This window comes from Embiotoca jacksoni, unplaced genomic scaffold, assembly GCF_022577435.1.
Source record: "Embiotoca jacksoni isolate LCO1_2020_lvr unplaced genomic scaffold, fEmbJac1.0.p SCAF_10, whole genome shotgun sequence".
NCBI lineage: Eukaryota > Metazoa > Chordata > Actinopteri > Embiotocidae > Embiotoca > Embiotoca jacksoni.
Genome location: NW_027185230.1, coordinates 16,067,371 through 16,084,515, shown reverse-complemented (window position 1 = coordinate 16,084,515; position 17,145 = coordinate 16,067,371). Strand labels below are relative to the sequence as shown.

The following is a 17,145-nucleotide window of genomic DNA, read 5'->3' as shown; positions in this document are numbered from 1 at the left end:
TCTATTTGTAGTTTATATTTTCCTTTTGGCACAGATTAATACAGAAACAAATAAACTTCAACCCACTGTAAACAACTTCTGGCATGATTTCATTTAAATTCAAGACATCTCAGGATTAACCCTGACCTGTTAAAGTAATTATTAACAATATTTAAGGGCTGACCTGTAAATCTGTTGTCCTGATGTTGGTGCTCACTCATAAATGTTTATTTTAAACTCGTATAATTCAAATATTAATTCCAACATGTTATTTTTGAGCCTTTAATGTCCAAAAACAACAGAATGAAATGTCTGTTCTTCAGTCCTTTGTGTATTACTATGCAGTGCTAAACATGAAGCTGATAACATGATTTAAAATGACCAAATGAATCCTGTTTACCAGTGGATTCCTAAATTTCACCCATGATGAGGAGCCATACTCAGCTAGGACACATGATCTATGACACAGCCTGGATGGTTAGTGTCGCTATGGTGACTTGCTTTTTACAAATAGCGCGGACAATGTCAAGTGTCGCTATGGTTGCAGATGAAAATATGTACGCAGGCTTTTTTTTTTTATGAGAAACATCAAGAACTGAATTATATCTGTCTCCATGGTAACCTCAGCGTATAGGAGAGAGAAAAGAGAGCTCTTTATTTTGCAAAAGATCCTTGCCTATATCTGAAGGAGCATGACAACACTACGAGAAAAGGGATGTTTAATAGATTAAATCTGGAGATGATTCAGCCTCCTGATTTGGAGTAAATGGACATGAAGTGGTAGCTCTGGATTAAAAAAAATCTGATCTCATGGCTTTTTTCATGTCATTACATTTTATTTACACTGAAGAAAAACTAAAGATAATCTATAGCTGCAGTTCAAATAAGGCTTCAGTTTCAGGTTACCAAATTGAAGCTCATTAGTTTTTGGTGATTAGTGCTGTTTCTTTTATCTTCCAAATCAGGGAATTACTTTTTTTAAATTAAAATAAGAACTTTTTTTTGTGCTTGCTGATGCTCGGAGCTGGAAAGGTCCTCACTTTGAGGTGGTTACCCCTCTGGAAAGGATCTTCCTCCTCTTGGAGCCTCTCAGACTCATCACCATCATCATCATCAAATATAAATCTGTATATGCTGCACACACATGCTGGACATAACCACCGACTTCATGTGTAAAGTATCATCTTACATTAGTCATAAAGTATTGAAAGTACTCCAGCACGGTTGAAGGGTTGTGTTCTTGTTTCTATCAGAAACAGTTTAACGGTATGTTTAAAAAAGAACAACAAAAAATTAATTATGCTCAATTTCCATCTCGACCTGAATTTCTTCTTGGAACTTTGTGTAAATACACCAACAAAAATAAAATATATTTATTGTTTGTGTACTCATATATTGTGATTCTAAAAACCGTTAAAACCAGAAAGCGTTTCTAAAATCACAAAATCCTCAAAAAATCCTTCATCACAAAGGATTCCTGAGTGATGTCTCATCACTGCGGCATGTTTAGACCCTTTGAAGAACAAGACTGAATTTGAATAATGAAATCAATGTGGTAGAAACAGGTTAAAAAATCAAGTTAGTGTCATTTTAATAACTTGCTACAGTTGTGTATTGGAGCTGAATTCTTCAAAGTCACACACAACTTTCTTTATCCAGTTTCATGCTTAGCTGTTGATAACAAGGTTATCTTGACCTGGCATATCTCTGTCTCCAATGTTCAAGAGAAAAATCAAATTCAACTTATACTCTTGCTCAAGTGAGTGTTCTAGATAAAAGGGACTTGAGGAGCAGTGTATAAGTGCACAAGTCAATTAAATATAAATATATAATTGCATTTTGTTCGATCATTTTATGGCATCATTTCCTGAGTTGTCCATCTCAGTAACATAAACGAAGGGTCTGAGTTTGCTCTCTCTGCATCCTGATCCGGTCTGTGCATTTGCACAGGAGATCATGTATCACAAGTTCCTATTTGGCTTCTGCACGAGGAAAGTTCCCCAGTGGTCACCAGAGCACTGTCCAACAAAGAAAAGCTTCTTTCTTCTTTTTTTTCAGTCAGAAAATTCGTGGTTTTGTTTGAAATAATTCAGTGATTGAAATTGTTTTTCATGAATAATCATCGACTAATCACTTAATCAAGCGATTGTTTTGTTGTGGGGGGGGGGGGGGGGGGGGTGTGTACTTAGCGACAGGTTAATTCATAGGCTACTAATGTCTTTAAGCATACTTTATTTAGTAATTCTGTACTCATAATCCTGTTATATTTGCGTCATATATTGAAATGGAGCCTAACTTCAACCTGACAGTCAATATTTAGGACCAAAAAGCCCCTTAGTTTGTCCCGCAGTGATTGTTGGAGGTGGACGGCGCGGTGTCTACCGAATAAGGGGGAGAGTTGGGGGGGGGCGGGGTCGAAGGCATGCGGACACGAGCTGTCTCTGTCTGCGAGCCTCGACTCGGGGACCACATGTCCCCGAGACACTCAGGGGGGGAGTTTGATCAGACACTTCTGCGTGGACTTTACGGGAACGCCGACTCGGTGTTTTCCGGACCTAACGTATCGTAAAGCCCCGCCCGCCCGCGCTGTCTCGTCGAGAGTGCTCAACAAACCACCGGCAGAGAGTGGACGAATCGAGCTCATCCGCCGTGTGTCTCCTTCTCCGTGCCGAAAACGTGCAAACGTCTCAGGGCGAGGCGACCGCGGAGGACCCGCAGTGAACGTGGTTTTGCTGCAGGTCTGTTTTCTGTTTGATTTTCCTGCTTGTGAGCGTCGCGTCGTTCGTCCCGTCCGTCCCGTCCGTCCGTCCGTCCGGCCGCGGGGTGGTTTAAACCCCGACTCCCACCGCCGACATTAGGAGGGTAGCCTCGGTCGCGGCGCTCTCGTTTTGTTTTTTTTTCCCCCCCCTCCGGCAGTGAGTGTTGTTCAGTCGCAACGTGGACGCTGTAGCTGCGAGACACGCCTCGTGAAAAACACAGCTTAGCAGAGCTGTTAGCATGGCACTGTCATGTCAACGCCGCTGAATGCAGGCTAAGTTTCCGGTTGTTTTTTTTTTGCAGGTCTCCTTCCGTGTGCAGTCACCTCGGGGAGCTTTAGGTTGTTTTTTTAAACTTCATTTTAGAGATTCAAATAAAGGAAAAGGGCTCGATAGCTCAGCACATGATGAGCTTTCCTCAACAAATGGCTATATATTTTTTTTTGGGGAGGGGAGGGGAGGGAGAAATGGCACCAGTGCACATGTGACTGTGTCTTGTGGAGGACCTCATCCAAACACGAGCTGCTCCTTGCAAAGCCCTGGGTAGTTAAAATGGGTGCTGTTAATTCCTGAGCTATGTAGGCGTCGACGCCCCCCCCCCCCCCCCACCTCCCTTCCCCTCCTCCCCCCCCCTTCAAGTTTTAGCAAGGCCTCAGTGAAGGAGGGATGCTCGCAGAAGCACAGACAGCTTGGCCAGTGGGCAGAGTGTGTAGGTGGGCTGCATGTGTGCAGGCTGTATTTCAGCTGTTCAATATCCAGATTTATCAAGGCAGTATTCGTGCTGCTGGATGCACTTTTGACTCGTGGTTTCATATCATGCAGCCAGTTTGATTATTGATTGTTTCAGTCGTTTATCAAGCCAAACATCCTCTGGATGGAGCTTCTGTTTTATGAGGATTTTCTGCTCTTCCTGATCCTTTGTTATTTTTTTTTTTTTTAACTATATCTTTCTGATCTGTGTTCATATCATTGTCATTTTCTACTATTTTGTGACATTAAAAGCCCCAAAAACTAGTCAACAACTTCAGAAAATGGTTGTCTGAAATTAATAAATTAGAAAGACTGTTAGTTGCAACCCTACTAAGAATATTTGACCACGTGTGTCTCTGTATGTGACCTCACTTATCATATTATCACCCTCCTTCCTTCAGCAGATCCAGGGAGAGGAACCTGTTTGCTTTCCACTGCAGGCGCAAGACAATGGAGGTGAAAGTCGAACAGCAGGACGAAGACATCTCATTCAGCAACACTGACACGAATGGTAAGACGCACATCTTTAGCTTGACAACTTTGTGTTGACAGTCTGACCCTGAAGGATGAATTCACGGTGCACAACCCCGTTAATGTAAAAAGAAAACCCACCTGCTTGAGCTCCTGACCTGAAACTCCTCCGTCGGTCCTGGACAGTGACGTCCTGCCCTTCTTAAAAATCCAAATGCCACTCAAAACCGGCTCATCGCTTCAGACATTTTCTGAAACATCACAGGTGCCTCTGTTGCAGATTCCCAGAGTTTGTCAGCTGCTCTTTGTGAAATCACACATGTAGCAATGGTCACCAAAATGTGTGCAACTCGGCTGCGGTTTTTGATCAAGCTGCAGTACTGTTAATATTTCCTCCCTAAGGCTACAGCCTCCCCCTGCTCTTCTCACATTATGGTGCTGCACTCCGGTTCGTATGCAACAGGAGAACCTTTTGATTAAACCCTTGTAAACCATATGAATGAACTCGTGCATTAAGCAGAAAATGAGCTGAGTCTGTCTGATGCTACAACCAGCATGAAATACTGTGTGTAAAGATTTACCGGCTAATTAGTTCACTCAAGGGAGGAAAATAAAAAAAAAAGAGGAAAAAAAAAAGTGCAGATTTCTGGCTGGCAGTACATAGCATGTGGACACGTCAGATGGTTGAGGGATTCTCCTGTCCAAGTTACTGCTGTTCTGTGGGCCCTGAGCAGATCTGCCTGTGTTTTAATCCAGGAAGGGTACATGATGGTGCTGGACTTCCTCCAGGATACCGTTGGCTGCTGAATGAAACCCATTCTTTGGGTGGAACATGCTGTAGACCCCAGCACCCGCCATGTATTTATATTTTGCCACTTGTATTAAGCCTTCAGTGGCTGGAGCCAGTAATGTTAATTTAGTTCCCTTTGGGGGTTTCTTTCTAAACATTACGATGACGCAGTCCCAAAGTTTTGCCACCATGTGTCGCAGTTCTTTTTAGAAAGTGAGATAATCCTGGTGAAAAGTTTGAAGAATCAAACGTAGTTGTTTTTTTTTATACTGCCAAACTTTGGGCTCAAAGTTGGTCGATACGCCGAACTTACGAATTTCTGGCTCCCGTTTTTGACCCGACTTGTCTTCCCTCTCAGGTAAACGGCCAGCTGAGGACATGGATGAGGAGCAGGCCTTCAAACGTTCACGCAACACAGATGAGATGGTGGAGCTGCGTGTGCTGCTTCAGAGCAAAGTAAAGACCCGTTTAGTTCACAGGCTGTTGAGAGCTGCCGTTAACATGCGCTCTGGGTGGACGGCTCTGACCACGTCTGTTCACACGCGTGTCTCAAGTGGTGACTTTATAAAAAACACGCATGTCACGAATATACACGGAAATAAAGATGCAAACAGGTTCGGAAACATAAATATAAAAAAAATATTGTTTACTGGAGCCTCAATTTAATACACCATTAATTCAAAATTTATGCCGTATTTCACCATGTAAATTCCTTCAGAACCTGAGTCGTCAGGCTCGACCCGATCGGGTTGGTTCAGGTTTATTTAGCCATTCCAGCAGGTTTGAGAGGGTTGGGCCCTGCGCTGCGGTGAATAAATGTAACCGTGCGAGGTGGGCGGGGCTTTTCCACCGCTGTGGGTCTGATGAAAATACAGACAAGGTCGACTAAAAGAAAAACAAAACTTAAACCCACAAGAGGCTTTGTTGAAACCAGAGCCGGACGACCTCCATATGTGGTCTGAGCGGATCAGATCTCAATGCATCCTTCGAGTTCACCTCTTGTGATCCGATCACCCAGAACCCTTGTTGATACCAGGTCTGAACAGGGCCACAGTGGGCTGCATTAGATATTGGGCCACTCTGCACCCCCCCCCCCCCCACTATTGATCAAATCTTTATCTTCTTCTTTTTTGTCTTTGCAGAATGCCGGTGCTGTTATCGGAAAGGGTGGCAAGAACATAAAAGCGCTGCGCACAGATGTGAGTAAACCGATGAAATCCTGGAAACATGTCTGCACGTGAGGAGAGAATTTAGTTGGCTAATGATGCCCCCTCTGTTGCAGAACCTGTAGAGGTCTTGTTGGACCGAACCAATGTGCCATATTCAAACATTTGATCCACTCTGAAATTCCCTTTAATTCCAAACCCAGTTCATTGGATTCCCACAGAAACAGTCCCAGATTTTTATTGCCTGCAGGTTTTAATTATTTGACCTCAACGATTGACATGCACTGTTACAATGAAACCAAGTTGGCTCATGTGGACAGACCAGGAAGGCCGTGTTGGGCCGTTGGATTTTGTTTCCAGTCCCGTTTGACCTTGAAGTGACAACAGGTGCCTGAAAGCCTGACTGGAAAGTCTTTTTTTCAGGGACGTTAATCTCTGTCGTGCTCCACACTGCTTATTGAAATTATCTGTGTCCAGGTCACACTTCCTGTTCTTCTTCACTCAACACAGTTTCAAGTCTCTCATTTCACTTTTGGGACAAAGTGTAGCGTGTATTCAATTAAAAATGTATTCCTTCTCCCCCTCTTCCCTTCTCCTTTTTACTTTTTTTGTTTTCATTTTTGGCCACCTTCCTCCGTTGCCCATGTACTGGATCGACATGCCCCTCCTGCGTTGCCCACCTTGACGTTGGCCCAACCTCCGCCCGCCCCTGAACGCCCGCCCGCCCACCTGACACTCCCGGTTGGCCCTGCCCATAAACCGTGCCCCTCCTTAATCGGGCACCTAACTTGACATCTTGTGATTGAATGCCCCCGCCCAATGCCAACCTCCTCCACCACAACCACCACCACAACCACCACCACCACCACCACCACCACCTCGGCCCATGCAGTACAATGCCAGTGTATCAGTCCCAGACAGCAGTGGCCCAGAGCGGTATGTCCCACCAGTTATTGCCTCACTGCCTGATTAGAACAGTGAAACACATGTCTTTGATAACCTGCCTTCTGTTTCATTTTAACATCTTTATCTACATGACGGTATACCCCCACCCCTACCCCCCACACCCCTCCCCTCCCCCAAACACCCCCACCCCTCCCTCTCCACCACTTGTAAGAGACGTGTATTGTTCCTTTTGATTTTTCTGTCCATTTTCAGTACCTCCATTGAGTTGGACTTTTGTGTCGTTGCAGTTTATTGTGCGTGCAGAGAATCACTGACAACCCCACGACCACGTAGCCGGTGTCGTAGCGTTAGCAGCACAGCGGCTGGAGGTCGTTCCTTCTCGCTGTGGTGTTTTAAGTTTTACCATGAAACATGTGGAAAGCAGACATCTCTTTCTCACTCTGTCCTCTTTGCCCCCCCCCCACTCCCCTCCCCACCCGTTTTCAGCATCACTGTCCATGAAGTCTTGCCAGTCCCCCCCCCCCCCCCTTCTCCTCCTCCCCTCCGCTCTGTCACTCATTAACGTCGTTTCTTTATTTCATCGTGCTGCATACCTTCTGTCAAATTCAGGCGACATCAGAGCTGCCTGCTGAACCCTTTCATAACCCCCCCCTACCCCACCCCACCCCACCCCGCTCCTGTTCTGTGCCACAAAGTAGTTGGTGAACCCCTCCCCCCTCACACCCCCCGCTCTGTGACTGTTTTTCTACTGCCCACCTCGTCTCCTCTCACCTCAGCCCCCCTGAGCCCTCTCCTCCCCCTCCCCCTCCCCCCTCAACCCCTGGTCACAATGAGAAGGTGTGCTGGTGGTGCAGTTGTCAATGCAACATATTGTGTTAAGTTTGTTATGTTGATTTTTTTTTTTTCTTCCCAACTTGCTGGTGGTGGGATGGTTATAGATCTCTCTCTCTCGCTCTCTCTCTCTTTCTCTCTCTCTCTCTTACACCCCCCCCCTCTTCTCCTTCCCCCCACCGAACTCTGTGTGGCCGCTCTCACGTTAATTTGAGCCGTTCTCAAACAGTCCATCCTCCCAAAGCTTCTCCTACTTTATAAATAATATTCGATTCAGTGCATGTCAGCTGCTTATTTAATCAGTATAGCGTTGGGGGAAAAGTTATAATTTTGCATAGTGTGCAGCAGCCTTGATTTTTTTTTAGTTTGAAAGCTGTCGTGAGTCTGTCCGTACTGTTTGCTGGAATGCTTCTCGTGTACTCTCTATCAGGTCTATCAGATCTCTATCTTTGTCCTTCTTGTAATGCCTTGCTTCCTTTGGGCCAAAATGGTTCGGACAGGATCCTGAGTGTGAACGCCAGCATCGACACTATTGGAGACATTCTGCTGAAAATCATACCGACTCTAGAGGAGGTAAGCTGCCAGGTTAATTGTGTGAGTTAAAGCAGAGAGCAGTCAAAGATGATTGATAACTCATTTTGAAACATGCTTCCTGCTGGATTTAGTAGAATAGAAAAAAAGAAATGCATTTGATCATAAATATGTAGCATTTGACATTTATGTTGTATTAATTTTGGCCAGTAGGTAGGATTTTAGGGGGATTAATTGGCAGAAATTAAATGTAATATTCGTAATTATGTTTTCATTAGTGTATAATCACATGGAACTTATACTGTTACCTTGGCGTGAGCCCTTCATATCTACGCAGAGAGCGGGTCCTCCTCCACGTAGCCCGCCATGTTCCACTGCCTTGTTTCAACGGTAGCCCAGAAAGGACAAATCAAACACCAACTCTATGCTTGGAGGTGGAAGGTGTTCGATGAGTTGCAACCTGCAATATCACCACTAGATGCCACTAAATCCCCCAGACTGTCTTGAGATTGCACATCATGCGATGTGAATACCGCACATGCATACATCGTGATGTTGAAACTGTATATTGTGCAACCCTGTGTTCGATCGTTGACTTTTATTTTTTTTCAAACGAGAAAGTATCTGATTGCTCATCAACAATAGAAAAAGTTTCCGAACCTACTGACGCTCCTAATCCTGCGTTGTGTTCCTGTAGTACCAGCATTACAGCGGGATTGATTTCGACTCTGAGCTTCGTCTGTTGATCCATCAGAGTTTGGCAGGGGGCATCATCGGGGTGAAAGGTGCCAAGATAAAGGAGCTGAGAGAGGTAAGACGGCAGCAGTACTCAGTGACGCTCTGCACCAACAGCTGGCCTGCAGATGAATTGATGATAAATACTGAATGTTAAATTATATGTCTCTCCACCTGATACGCTGTGCATCTGTATTTCCCAGATGTTCTATAACCTGTACTGACTTCTTTTTTTATTTTTTTATTTTCCATGATGTAACGAGTCCGAGCAGTGACACATGATATGTGTATTGGCGAGCTCCGTAGCAAAGGGATGATCAGTGAATTTGATGATCTGGATGTCCGACTAACTTTCATGTTTGCGTGCACCAGAACACTCAGACCACCATCAAGCTGTTCCAGGAGTGCTGTCCACACTCCACTGACAGAGTGGTGTTGGTGGGAGGGAAGCCAGAACGCGTCATCGAATGTATAAAAGTTATCCTGGAGCTGGTTTCAGAGGTGAGTTTGCTGCACATCATGTTTCACCTCATGCAGTAAGGACTTTTAAAAGACGTGACATATGTTGTTAAACCGATTTAAACGTAATTTTCTTAATTTCATTTGCAGGCGCCAATCAAAGGTCGCGCCCAGCCTTACGACCCCAACTTCTACGACGAGACGTACGACTACGGCGGTTTCACCATGTTGTTCGAGGAGAGAGGCAGACGGCCCGTCGGCGGCTTTCCCATTCGAGTGCGTGGGGGGTTCGAGCGCATGCCCCCCGTTCGCGGCAGCAGACCCATGCCTCCCTCCAGGAGGGACTACGACGACATGAGCCCCCGGCGAGGGCCTCCGCCGCCGCTGAGCAGAGGACGAGGAGGTAGCCGAGCTCGTAACCTGCCTCTTCCCCCGCCACCGCCGCCAAGAGGAGGGTGAGGATTAACTTTCAGACCCGTTCTGTTTGGTTAAAACAAACTCTGGTGACTTTGCTAAAGTGGTTCAGTTTGTTTTGGCCGGTGTGAAAGCTGCCAATCGATCCATGAGACTTCTGTTTACAGTAAAAACTCAGTGTGAATATTAATCAGACCGAAACTAAAAGCCAACCGTGTATTTAATTATTCCCTGGTCACGACCATAAATGAATCAAACTTAGGGGATGATAGCAGCCGTAGACGGCCTGTTTGTTTAGACAGTTTATTATTTTTGTTTATTTATTTTGCATTTCACACCCTTTACTTCCTCTTCTGTCCTTGTTTGCAGGGGAGACAGGTTTTCACACGGCAGCTATCACGGCAGCATGGACGACAGACCAAGGTGAGCAGGGTTGCGAGTTTCATTTCTCTCAAAAGCAGAGCAACAGATGTCGGTGAAAGTTACAACCCGATCACGGGTCGTCTGTCACACTCGACTTTCTAAACACCAATCGAATTGTCCTCCAGAGAAACTATTTTAACGCATACCTTTTTGTTCGCAGTGACAGAAGAGGCCGAGGAGACCGCTACGACAGCATGGTGAGTGCCGTGCGTGTTTGCAGCTGCTCGGCTGTGTGCGCTTGTCGCTTCCTGGTTCTGTGCAGCAGGTGTTTGTGAATTATGTTTCAGACGAGATGATTGGAATTCCTTTTTTTCAGTGTAGTAGAAGCGCAGAGGCTTGGACACTGTGCTGCGTTTCTCCTCTTCTTCTTTTTTTTTTTTCCCTCTCTACTGTGTATGCACACTGATGTAGGCCTGTTGTTGCCTGGCAACAGCTGTCTCCTTGGTTACCACAGAGCAGCCGAATACGTAGTCCAGAGATCCACCGGGCTAGCAAATGAACTTGAGCAGAAACCAAAGCAATTCCTGAACCGGTTCCCTGCAGGATTTTAGCTGCAAGCAAATTGTTTCAATAAGAAGGCTGAAGAACACATTTGAGCAAATAGAAACCAATAGATGTCGATAAATTCCTGAGATTTAAACACAAAAGTCCTTGGAAACAGCACAAAAATTAAACGTGTCATTTTTCACTTCAGGGAATGCCGATGAACTTCAGCAGGGAGAAGCGTATCACTGTTTATTACTCGTGTAAAGTCTTTGTAACTACAATATCTAGTTTACTGCTGTATGTAGTGAAGGTAGGAAAGTGTTTACATGCTCCAAAAAAACTAAGATATTTAGTATATTTACTTTTTATTTATTTGGGATATTGAGGCTAACCTTGCTCTAATAAGACATATCTGTGACACTTTGAATAGCCAGAGGGGGGATTTACAGGGTTAAAGCAAATTATTACTCTGCATTTTAAATGTCCTAAATAGGAACAATTAATTCTTTGACATGATTAGATTAGTGTCTATAAAAAAGTGATATACTAAATTGTTTCCAGATAGGCTTTAATATTTTGACCCACTTTCAAGTTTCTTGTTTCCTGACGTCTGAGCTGCCACCTGTGACAAAAAAACAGGGAAACAGTCCAGTTACCTGTATCTTAAAGTAATAAATCATATAGTATTTATATTTTGCATTAAATATTAAAATAAAAAACATAACCACATGTAGACACTTGGTAAAAAAAACAAAAAAAAAAAAACCCCGTGTACTTTGAACATGTGCAGCCTGTTAGCAGAGCAGCATCAGATCTCCATCTATGACTGCATATAATGTGATAAGGTTTTGACGATAAAGTTTTGACGACCGGTCAAAGATTAGTCGGTTATCATCATTGCGCAAAGCGCAATAAAATGCATTCAAAGCTTAAGAATACATTTTGTACTATAGCACGTAAACCTGTGAAGCAGCTTGTGGACATAGTTTGACTCTTTAAAATGAAGCGTGTAAAAACACAGCCGAAGCACTCGACCTGTAACTGATGATGCTTTCAGGTACTCGACATGAAGGACAGTGTGTTTCCACGTGAGCTTAAAGGTGTCTCAAAACTATCGACACTTTATCACTGTTCATGTGAATCTTTTCACTGCTGTGGTCAGTTTTATTCAAATGAACGAGTCCAGAAAGACAAAGTCATCACAGGATGGTTCAGGAGTTACTTCACATTGTTTAAATTCAAACTTAACGATGTGCTTTTCAGAGAAAGTGCAAAGGCCTGAATGTTGCTGATAAATGGGTGCGATGACGTCGCGACAGTCTACCAGGAGAAAATAATGTGGAAATAATGATGGAAAAATGTTTAGTGGGTTGATTCAGATGAATGGAAACTATTTGTAACAATTATGCAAAATGATTAAGGTCAGATTAAATAACCCGCATTTAGGTGATCATTTAATAATTGTAACAGTTGTTTATGATTTAATGTTGAATGGATATTTGATACATGGTTTACTTCAGGTTTTGAGAACTTTCTGTCTTTAATGTGACATTAAAACTATTTCATCTTTTTTTTTTTTCTTCAATCGATCCTGACATGCAGGGTGGAGGCGGATATGGTGAGTATTGATGTTCATGTAAATCCGGCACAGATTTAGGGCCATAATTTGTTTCAGACATGTCTCGTAGAAGTACAATAACTCTGCTGGACACGGGGCATCCGCAGAGGCTGCGTGAGTGGCTTCTTTCAATCTGCAGTGATATAAACAAACCACACGGAAACCACAAAAATGTGTATCAGCTGGTTGCCCCAGGTTTTGCAGAGTCACTTCCTGGTTTGATTTTTGCTGACTCTATTTTGAGCATGATTGCACATGAAAACAGTTTTACAATCTAATGGATGATCATGACATACATTTCATTGCATATTACATTGGATAACTGGGTTGAACTTAAATTAGTTAATTATTGCAAGAATGAACTGCAATGCTTTGTTGTTGAAAATGCGTCTGGCCGCCTGATCACTCTTTAGTTACCTTATTAAACTCTGTGTATACTTGTTGCTGTGTGTTGACATATCCCTTCTGATGGGTCATCATTAGAAAATCAAAGCAACTGTCTTATTTCCCCCTTTTTTCTTTCTTTCCATTTTTTTTTTACTGGCGCATGGTAGTCAAGTCAAGTCAGATTTATGTATATAACAGATTTAAAACACAACAGAGGTTGGTCAAAGTGCTTCACATTATCAAACGGAATCAAAACAACCAATCAGATCGAGTTAGATCCGCTGCTCGTCCAAATATGGTCACTTCCTGCTCCAAACCGCTCCGAACTAGCAACATGCTTCATAACGGCAGTTCCCAAACCAATGGGTGATTATTTTCATCAGTCAGTCTGATCATTATTTTATTAAAGTCCATCACACTTTCCCTGAAGCCAAGAAGGTTTCATCAAATGTCTTATTTTGTCAGACAAACGGCTCCTTTGCCAAATATATTTAATTTATTATCATCCAGGGTGAACTGAATCCATTAAGGCATTTTATAAGACAAACTGATGCAAATTGTTTCCCATATTTTTTTGTTGACGGATTAATCAATCAATTGATAAATCTCAGCTGTTGCTGTCTTGGGCGTTCTGCCTGTATTTCTTGTTTACTATCACATTTCTCTTGTCTCTGCGGTGCACTTTCATTTTTCACTCTCTTGTTTCCTTCCCAATGTTTTCAAAGACAACAATTCTTCCTGGGAGCACTTCCAGTCCGGTGAGTCGGGATGGATTGTTGTTGTCCCTGCGTCTTTGTTTCCTGTCCTGAAGGGATTGTTTCTTCATGTCGCACACTTTAGTTTAAAGACAGATTCCCTTCAAATGTCCCGTCTCTCCTCCTCAGGTGGTCGAGGGTCGTACAGCGACATCGGAGGCCCCGTCATCACTACGCAAGTCACCATCCCAAAAGATGTAAGTAAGACCCGACTCTGGCTGTAAACGGTGACAGAAATACAACGTCACTCATGAATCCATTTCCGTCCGGCCCGTGTTGCGTGTTGTTGTGCAGCTGGCTGGCTCCATCATCGGGAAGGGCGGCCAGAGGATCAAGCAGATCCGCCACGAGTCCGGAGCGTCCATCAAGATCGACGAGCCACTAGAGGGCTCCGAGGACCGCATCATCACCATCACAGGGACACAGGACCAGATCCAGAACGCCCAGTACCTGCTGCAGAACAGGCACGTGATCCTCCGATTCCCCGACATCACCACCAGCGAGGTCTCCTCCTCTGCTGGCCTGTGAGCTCTTCTACTGCCAGGAGGAAGCAAACAGTTCTCTACTTTTAATTAAATTAAATGTAACTTCACTTTGACAAACACAGGCTAAAAAATAATCTACATAAAACTTAATGGACTAAACTTTTAATCGATCAACAGAAAATTAATGCAACTATGTTGATAATCGATTGTGAAATTTACTTGTTTATTTTAGATTTCTAAACATGAACTGAATATCTTCCAGTTGACTTTTCACTATTTTTGTGACATTTTATGGACAAAATGAGTCAATCAGCTGAGACAATAACAGATTAATCGATAATGAAAATGGCGTGTTTCATCGTGTGTCTCAGGTCTCTCGCCTCCCTCCCCATCATTAAGGCCGGTCTCGCTCGTCTTATTGCTTCTCGCAGACTGAATTTATTTTCAGCCTTGACTTTGGCATACTTCTTTATAACTTACAGTTATTGTGCGCCACATGAAAAACGTCTGGCGGTTTGCAGCATCCAGCCTTTACAACTCCTGGCCCGTGTCATGTTCCTGCTCACATAAATATTCGTAATGTTTTTTTGCAACGTGCTCACCCTTCTCCGTTTGTTATTCCAGTGTGAGGCAGTACTCCGGACGGTTCTTCTAGGAGGATCGAAGCGAAGACGAAGAGTGAAGCCATGCTGCCATACTGTTTGCTCCTTCTATTCAGAGCCTACATTCCTCTGCTTTGGGTAGATGTGCCCCCGCCCCCTCCCCTTCACCTCTCCCCACCCCTTCATCCTCCTCCTCCTCACTATCACACACAACACCACCGATCTATACATCGCAGTTTTTATTTGTAGATTCTGAAAAATCTTAAGCTGTCAAACAGCAAACAAGGAGTCAGAGCAACATGTTTCTGTGCTGGTGTAATTCTTTTTTGGGAGATTGTTGTGCTGTCGCTGGAGTAAACCCATCTGTGTGATAAGTTTCGGTGTTGTGAGCCGCCCCTGGCCCTTATCTCCCCTCTTTTCAGTACAGCATGCAGAATGTAATCGTTTTGTAAGGAACATGGTTAGTTTTTTTTTTTTTTTTTTTTTTTTTTTTTTTTTATCTCCAAATGAAGATGCATGGTTTCTGAATGGTTAAAAATTCATTTAAATAATAGTTTTTACACCCCCTCCGACACCCTTTTCCACTGTAAAATGAAGTGCTTTTTGTAAAATGGGCTTTAATGGGGTGGTTTGGGAAATACGATTATTCACTACTGAGAAAATCTAAACACTTTCATTGTCCAGTTTCACAAACAATTGGCTGAGAATTTAATTAATGGTCGTAAGGTCTGACTAGGTTTAATTGTTACCAAGAAGACACTGCTAAGCAGGTGTCTTTTATTGTTGCCATGGAAATATGGCTTTTGTTCCGAGTTACCCTGGATGTGTGGAGGCTAATTTAAAATACGTTAGTCTATACTTTTGTTAAACTATTTAGACTGATCTAATTTCTAAAATACAACTGGAGTCCAGTGTAAAACGTCTTTGTGATACCGGCATCATGTCTGGACGGTTATTATGAAGAAACAGCAGCTGGTTAGATTACTGAAAACGAGGAAACAGCCTGACTGTCTCTCTTCAGATAACATCTTAATCCAGAATATCTCACTTATTTAATTTCAATTTCACGCTTAAAGGGACTCTGTTTGACTACTTCTTGGCTCTGTAGAGTATCTCCTGGTTGCTTGGCAACGACTGCCAAAAGTTTTTTTCCCCCAAGGGTGGTAACAGAATTAACCAAGTTAGATGAAGCGATGGACACCACTGTGATGTCTGTCCATTAAAATATGAAGCTGACAAATGGATTTTTTTGTTTTTGTTGCCTTGACCACGCCCCCACTAATTATATTGGTCCCTAACACGAACCTCCCGCTATGTAACAACCGATCCAGTCCCTCCCTCTCGGCAGGACAAAAAAAACATTTATTGTCCGATATGTTACCAGAACAAGGCCAAATTTTGTATTAATGTAGCTTGATTTTTATGTACACTTTAAAAAACAATTATTTTTAAATGATGTATAATTAGTGAGTCTCTGAGGTGCTGAAGCTGTAGGTGCACTGTTGCTGTTCAACAGAATCAGGATAGCTCGATTTTTTTTTGTAAGTAGGATGGTGACTATGTTCTGCCACGAGGGACTGTACAACTTTGCATGCAGCTGTGATTGGTTGTTAGATGTTGAAGGATTAAGGTAAACGACCAATTTAATTAGTTTGATGTGTGGTCAAGTTAAGAGATTCCCTCACCATCCTAGGAAAAACAACAACAAATCTCATGCCAGGCTTGTTGTGTCCAGTGTTTGTGCTAAGCTAACTGGTTGCTAGCTGTAAAATAGTTTAATATTTTAATTTACATATCGGATTGGTGTCAATCTTCACATCCAACTTGGCTAACTGTCCAACAGAAAGCGAATAAACTTATTTCCCAAAATATCGAACTTTTTGCTTTAAGTTGGGATAAATGTGCCACTGTGTTTTGGCAAAAAGAACATTTAAAAAAAATCTGTCTTTTATTGAAAGACAGAGCGTTGTATAAAGTGTGTGTATATATACTGTATATTTACATAAAACAGTGAGTGCTTAGATTGGCCCAGACTACTTAATACTTTCTTGGAAGAAGGGGCCAATAGACAGCTTTGGTAATCTTTTGTTTTCTTTCCATCGTTATCTGATTTCTTTTTTTCTGCCACTCACAGGGATGGACTCGCTGTAATGCAACCTTACCATCTCATCTGTTAGATCCATTTTTTTCATTTTAATTTTTGACCGTTAACGAACCTTTTTAACGTTTTTTGAAAGGATCTCTTAAGGTGCGGTTTGACGTGAGACGCGTGCAGCTTTGAGTCCATGAGTGGTGATTTCTGTATCTGTGTAGTACCTGCAGGTGTTTAGTAAATAAAGTCTGTGTCACAGTTCACTGACTGTGTTTTATTTCAACGTAGCAATATGGTATATTTTCTTTAGGCTGTGTAACTAGTTTCCCACAGCAAAGTACCAGTACAACAAAGTAAAATCACTCTATTGTAATTAAAAGTCCGGCATGAAACATTTTACTCAAATCCAGAAGTATTTGCAGCAAAATGTAGTAAAAGTCCTGGTTTGGTCCCTTTGACTGATATATTATTATATAAAGTAGAGTACAAAAAGGCTTTTTTTTAAAAGG

General features: G+C 43.0%; 1 protein-coding gene across 3 annotated transcripts; it reads left to right on the top strand.

Annotated features, from left to right (window-relative positions):
* Positions 1–2,442: 2,442 nt before the first annotated feature.
* On the top strand, positions 2,443–16,899 carry hnrpkl (heterogeneous nuclear ribonucleoprotein K, like). 3 transcript variants are annotated; one of them, XM_069169778.1, is made up of 16 exons: positions 2,444–2,717; positions 3,890–3,996; positions 5,105–5,202; positions 5,889–5,945; positions 6,805–6,848; positions 8,150–8,222; positions 8,878–8,991; positions 9,288–9,416; positions 9,525–9,829; positions 10,158–10,211; positions 10,372–10,408; positions 12,300–12,315; positions 13,428–13,460; positions 13,587–13,654; positions 13,752–13,921; positions 14,567–16,899. In XM_069169778.1, the coding sequence occupies exons 2-16, from the start codon at positions 3,936–3,938 to the stop codon at positions 14,595–14,597; spliced, it is 1,290 nt and encodes a 429-aa protein (XP_069025879.1). In that variant the 5' UTR covers positions 2,444–2,717; positions 3,890–3,935; the 3' UTR covers positions 14,598–16,899. The 3 variants fall into 3 exon arrangements, with proteins under 3 accessions (XP_069025887.1, XP_069025879.1, XP_069025872.1); XM_069169771.1 differs by having other exon boundaries at positions 3,887–3,996; XM_069169786.1 differs by lacking the exon at positions 13,428–13,460 and having other exon boundaries at positions 2,443–2,717; positions 3,887–3,996.
* Positions 16,900–17,145: the final 246 nt, after the last annotated feature.